The sequence below is a fragment of the Eleutherodactylus coqui genome, chromosome 2 (genome assembly GCF_035609145.1).
Source record: "Eleutherodactylus coqui strain aEleCoq1 chromosome 2, aEleCoq1.hap1, whole genome shotgun sequence".
Taxonomy (NCBI): domain Eukaryota; kingdom Metazoa; phylum Chordata; class Amphibia; order Anura; family Eleutherodactylidae; genus Eleutherodactylus; species Eleutherodactylus coqui.
This window is the reverse complement of record NC_089838.1, coordinates 320,297,884-320,304,037: the sequence shown is the minus strand read 5'-3', so window position 1 is coordinate 320,304,037 and position 6,154 is coordinate 320,297,884. Positions and strand designations below refer to the sequence as shown.

At 56.7% G+C, this 6,154-nt stretch overlaps 1 protein-coding gene across 1 annotated transcript; it reads right to left on the bottom strand.

Annotated features, from left to right (window-relative positions):
- Window positions 1-558: 558 nt before the first annotated feature.
- Window positions 559-4,592, bottom strand: RNASEK (ribonuclease K). Its single transcript, XM_066593764.1, has 3 exons — window positions 4,438-4,592; window positions 1,263-1,345; window positions 559-1,192 (listed from the first exon to the last, which is right to left on the bottom strand). Exons 1-3 carry the CDS (start codon window positions 4,513-4,515, stop codon window positions 1,048-1,050), a joined length of 306 nt encoding a protein of 101 aa, XP_066449861.1. The 5' UTR covers window positions 4,516-4,592; the 3' UTR covers window positions 559-1,047.
- Between the last annotated feature and the right edge of the window lie 1,562 nt (window positions 4,593-6,154).

Genomic DNA, 6,154 nt, shown 5'->3' with positions numbered 1-6,154 from the left:
TAAAGGGGCCCTGCAGGAGCATCACACGGGCGAGGGCGATACCGCGCCGAGAAACAGATATCGAAGCGGTAAACCTGCCATTTTTGATTGCCGTGCGTTTTGTGAGAACGCATCGCAGCGGGTGATTGTTACGCCCGCGTTCCCTCTATGCCACATACAGATGCCCGGCCTTCAGAGCATCCTGGGAGTTGTAGTTTCACGACAGTTGGAGAAGTGGGTGGGTAGAAGGTTCTCCCGCAGCACAGAGGAGTTCAGGAGAGCGCTGCTCTTGTAGGGTGAAGCGCTCCCACAGCAGGATCTGCCCCGTGCCCAGCTGGCAGCCGCACGTCCTGCGTTTTCTTCTGTTCTGCGGACGGGCCGCCCGCCTGCTTTTCCTACGGAAGGCTCAGCCCGTCCGCTGAGCGTCAACTGGCTTCCATGGAACTCAACTCAAATGGAACTTCCAAGGAACAGTATTGATGAGATGAATCTGAGTGGTCAGTGCCAAGCAGGAGAAGGGAAAGCCTGCAGCAGCACAGAGGATTCCAGGAGGTTAGTAACGTCTCGGCGGGCCGATCACACAAGTCAACGCTTTATTACACACTTACATCTCGTATCTTAAATAACATCAAGAAAAGGGGAAGATCGGAGGAGACTCACTGGGGAGGGGGGAGGAGGGCGGACAGGTAGAGAAGGGTTCGGAGCGAGGAGGAGGGGAGGAGGAAGAAGAAGGCGGCGGGGTGCAGGTATATGAGGGTCCAGAGGGAGAAGGAAAGGGGGCAGGTAGATAAAGAGCTGGAGGAGGAAGAAGAAGAGGGGGGGGGGGGGCAGGTAGAGTAGGCCCAAAGCGAGGAGGGGGTGGGGCGGAGAAACAGGTAGATGAGGGTCCGGAGGAGGGGGATTACGGTGGTCTCAGTTGGACAGGAATGTACACAAGTCATATCCACATCACCCCCCCAGAATCAGTCCATCAAGGAGAGGTCGGAGACGTCTTCCCAGGATCAGACGCAGGTGGAGACAAGGATGGTGCTGGGGAGGCTCAGCGGACGGTTGGGGTAGCCGGGGGGCTCAGCGCACCATGTACTCCTTCTTCTTGTTCAGCCGCACCTGGCAGAAGGAGAAGCCGCCCAGGAGGACGTAGATGGCGGCAGCGATGAAGCAGTTATAGGAGACCTGCTCGTAGAGGGCGTACAGCTTGGTGGGGGGCTTGGGGCTGCGGGAGAGAAGACAGAGTAAGCGAGAGGCCGGAGGGCCAGGAGACGTCTACAAGGAGCGCCACTTACTCATCAAACAGGTCCTTCTCTTCGAACGGAACGTCTTCAATCAGGACGGCAGAATGGACGTTAAAGAAGATTCCAAGGAGCACCTGGAGAGAAGAGAGGAGACTGAGGGCGCCGGCACACCGCTACAGAACACGGGGCCACAAGATGGAAGGATTACGGGGGGCAGTTATATGCAAGTCTGCAGAAAGCCCACCCGGCGAACACGGCCGGTCCTGTCGCTCAAATCAACAGGCGAGCAGAAAACGGGGCGTGGACGGAGGGCGCCTAACTACTACTAAAATGGGGGAGGAGGGGGAATTGGGCATCCTTACATTTATTTGCATGTAAAGGACCCCCGAGGGCCGGACACTTTTGGGGAATTTACGGTTCTCTTTTTTTTTTTATACTTCTTCAACTACTAAAATTATTTGTGCTGCCTTCTGTTTCCCCGCGGCGCGCAGACGGTCTCCGGTTTTTTTTTATTGGCTGGGGGGGGGGGGGGGGGGGATTTTTTTCATTTACCATTTATCCCTAATTTTACTAATTTAAAAAATAAAGTTCGGGACGTTTTGTATACAATTTGTATAGTTTGGGATCACAAGGGGCATACGGTGGGCACCTGGAGATCACATGATCGCCGGGTCAAATAGCAGAAGCGGTCCTCCCGTCTCTCCGTTTTCTGCATTGAGCACTATGTAGCCTGTCAAGGAGAAGACAGAAGCCGTTGAGAACGGCTTCTCCTCCGGGTCCTCGGCTGTCACTGACCTCTGACAACCTAACCTGCTACCAGATTTTTACTACGAGCCGGGATTAAAGCCCCAGAGCTAGGAGTGAAGGGGCCACCACAACCTGAGCGCTTTAGCACTAGTCACCGGGACGGTACAGGTGTGGGGGGGGTGTCACCTGGAGTGCCATGTATAACAGGGGGCCCAATAGTAGCGGTATATGTGAGAGCCTCCCAAGACTTACCCCTCTGCGGCCACCAGGGGGCGACTCCTACCAAGGCTACATAATCAGCAGCCAAAGCAAGGTCACTGAGGGGGAGCATTATTAACCCCTCAGTCGCCAGGCCTCCCCCCGCTCACAAAGTCTGCGCTGCGAGACACAACGATACAACCTGCTACATGGCAGATTCTCTGCGACGCGGGAGGGGGGGGGGGGGGGGGGGGGGGGATTGAAGCACGCTCATGTGTGTGTGATCCTCGCCAGAGCCTAGAACGTCCGTATGCGCCGCGCCTGAGAACGTCCCCCGTGTGCGCGCACTTATACAGGCGAGTGCGATACCGGGCCGAGAAAGTCAGGCTGATGTTGCGCTCCTAAGCCGGTGCCGTGCGTTCCGTGAGAAACATGCGTCACGGGTGAAAAATCACATCGCTTCAATAGGAAAAGAAATTTAAACCGCACGCCAACGCCATTTTTTTTCCACTGTCACGAGAATTGCAGAGCCGGCCGTGCCGACGGCGAGACAAAGACACAAAACTCGTACGAGAATTACGGCTGCACGAGCGCGGTCCGCCATCAGCTGGACGTCACACAGGAGCACCGCGGTTCATAGTCAGAAGTTTGGCGCAGCTTCTGGCCCCTTCATTTGAATATACTGCGTTCATGGCGTTTGTCACTCTGAAGTAGAATAACGGAGCGCCGCGCCTTCAGGTGGAAATGGGATTTCCTGCGCCACAATGCCGCACGCAGATTTTGTGCATTGACGGCACAACTAGCAGGCGGCGATCCGCGCCGAGAACCGACGGGGGCCATTATTACCGGCGCGTTCCAACTGTGAATCTACGTGCGCAAAAAAACGACCGCAAGAAGATCCAACACCTTCTCCCGCCTTCTCGCGTCGGGTGTATTCGCGGGGTCCGTAAACACGCAAGATGAAGGACGCGCCGCGGCTCCTCACAGTCGCCTGAACAACCGGATGCAGACAGCGGCCTTTATTCTGCGCAGAAGCGTCACACTCCGCGGCCGGCCTACAGCCACCCGGATAACAGGCGATACGGATCCCACCATGCGAACGGCGCCCCCTGTAGGATGGTGGAGGACTAGAAATGACTCCTCTGTAGTCACCCCCTCCCCTCCCCCGTGATCAGCAATCTGTCTGTTTTTCCATAAACAGGGGCAGCTGGGAGTTGTAGTCCGCCAGCGCCTGTAGAGGGCGGTTTGTTGTGGGTGCCGCTCCGCCGCTACCGGTTTATGCCGCCCGGAGCCGCCGCTGTGTACATGACAACAAACACAGCTCTGCTGCTCCTGTGTACACAACACACTACAGGCTACTGCTCCCTGTTATCAGACGGCTGGACACAACCCCACAGGCCACTCAACGCTCCCTGTTATCAGCCACTGCTGAATGAGCGGCGCCCCCTAGTGGCAACGTGTGACGGCGATCCCAGCAGGACGTGTATTTTTTCACTCTTCTCTGCTTGCTGTCAGTGAATAAGACGCTCACTTACAAGGGCAGCCGCCACGGTTCTGGGGTGGGGCGTACACACGGCGAACGCCATAGCGCGCTTGTAAGACTGCGAGAAAAATATATATATAAATCGCATCGCCTTTATTTTCAATAGAAAGCGTTCAAAAATATAAAAAAATCCTCCGCGCCAATGCGGGTGCCGTCTGCCCGCTGGTAGCCGTGGGCAGCAGTTCCGCGGAGGCGGCGCAGGTTCCATCTTGTAGCGTTGCTGCGACAGAAGATTCGCACATACAGAACGCGGCGGGCTATTTCAGCGCGGGGTTTGGTGCATCTCGCCGTGTGAATGACCCCCACAACCGCCGGCAGTAACCCTTTCCTGTGCGGACGGCTCGTTTGGCGCAGATCCTGGACGACACGGTTTCACGTCCGGCGGATGCAGACCTGGCGACCCCCCCGCTGTGTCGGGCACTTGGCCCTAGAAGGTTTCCGTTCACTGACAGCAAGCGGACCGTATTGGCAGCGCAGCAGGTCGCTCGTCCTGTGATGGGAACAATCGCCCCATTGTCAGCGCCGTCACCCAGTCAGGCAAGGACTACAACTCCCAGCAGCTCCCCTAGGGGAAGTACAGGGGTGACTCAGAGGGAAGCAGAAGTCACGGAGCCGCAGTCATGGGACCCGCGGAATTAACCCTTCCTGATCCTTTCTAATCCTTTCTAAAGCCCCTTGTACTGAGGACAGGGACCCCGCTGTCCGCTCTCACCCGCAGCGCCCCCTACCGGCACTCACCAGCATGATGACGCCCCACACGCTCAGCACGATCCCGCAGGCGGCCAGCTTGGGCCCGCAGCACAGCAGAGACACCATGACCGACCCCGAGCTGCGCGGCGCTCCGACTGCCCAGCCTGCTCAGCTGACCGCCGCTCCAGCAGCGAGCAGAGCGCTTATTGGCTGACAACGCGGAAAGAGGCGTGGCTACAGCGACAAGACGGTCTACAGGAGGAGGGAGGGGACAAACTGCGAAGTCGTGTCACATGATGGGAGCGGGAGTATCACGTGATACAAGCGGTGGGGTAATCTGCGCCGCGTAAATCCGCGGCAAAAATCCGCTGCGTGGCCCGCAGCTATTAGGTTCTATTGAACCTAATAGCACAATGCTCACGATGCGTAATTCCAGCGCGGAATTACGCACCGCGATTTCTCCCGTCCTCACCCGCAGCATGCTCTATTTTCTGCGGGTGAGGACGGGCTGTACGCACTGACGGCTTCCATTGCAGTCAATGGAAGCCGTCCGTTCACGCTATCTCCCGCTGTAACCAGCGGGAGATAGCGTGAAAAAACGCTTTCCCGCCATATGACGCGGCCGGCCGTGCACGTGACACGCTCGGTGACGCGGCGGCGGAGGGCGGTGACGGGCGGTGACGCGGCGGCGGTGGGCAGGGAAGCGTCTTCACGCTATCTCCCGCAGGTAAGTATAGGGGCTCTGGGGGGCGCTGTGACGGGCTTCACTGCGTAATATTACGCGGCGGAGCCCGTCACGCTCGTGGGAAGGAGGCCTTAGGCCTCCTTCCCACGAACGGATTTCCGCCGCGTAATTCGTGGCGAAAATCCGCTGCGTTGCTCACAGCTATTAGGTTCTATTGAAGCTAACAGCTCAGGGCACACACCGCGGCATTCCGCCGTGTGTAATCTCCCGTCCTCACCCGCGGCATGCTCTATTTGCCGCGGGTGTACACGCTGACGGCTTCCATTGCACTCAATGGAAGCCGTCCGTTCACGCTATCTCCCACTGTAACACAGCGGAAGATAGCGTGAAAACGCTTCCCCACCTACCGCCACCGCGTCATATGACGCGGTGGGCGTACCATGTGACGCGGCGGCGGGGAAGCGTCATGCGGGAGTGAAGGCGCCGGATCCGCTGGTAAGGATGGGGTCTCTGGGGGGGCACCGTGACGGGCTTTGCCGCAAAATATTCCGCGGCGGAGCCCGTCACGCTCGTGTGCAGCTGACCTTATACATCTGAGGCATGAAGATACTCCACAGCAGCAGAATAGGGAGTGCAGCTCTGGGGTATAATACAGGATGTAACTCAGGATCAGTACAGGATAAGTAATGTATGTACACAGTAACTCCACCAGCAGAATAGTGAGAGCAGCTCTGCAGTATAATACATGATGTAACTCAGGATCAGTACAGGATAAGTAATGTATGTACACAGTAACTCCACCAGCAGAATAGTGAGAGCAGCTCTGCAGTATAATACATGATGTAACTCAGGATCAGTACAGGATAAGTAATGTATGTACACAGTGACTCCACCAGCAGAATAGTGAGTGCAGCTCTGGAGTATAATACAGGATGTAACTCAGGATCAGTACAGGATAAGTAATGTATGTACACAGTGACTCCACCAGCAGAATAGTGAGTGCAGCTCTGGAGTATAATACAGGATGTAACTCAGGATCAGTACAGGATAAGTAATGTATGTACACAGTGACTCCACCAG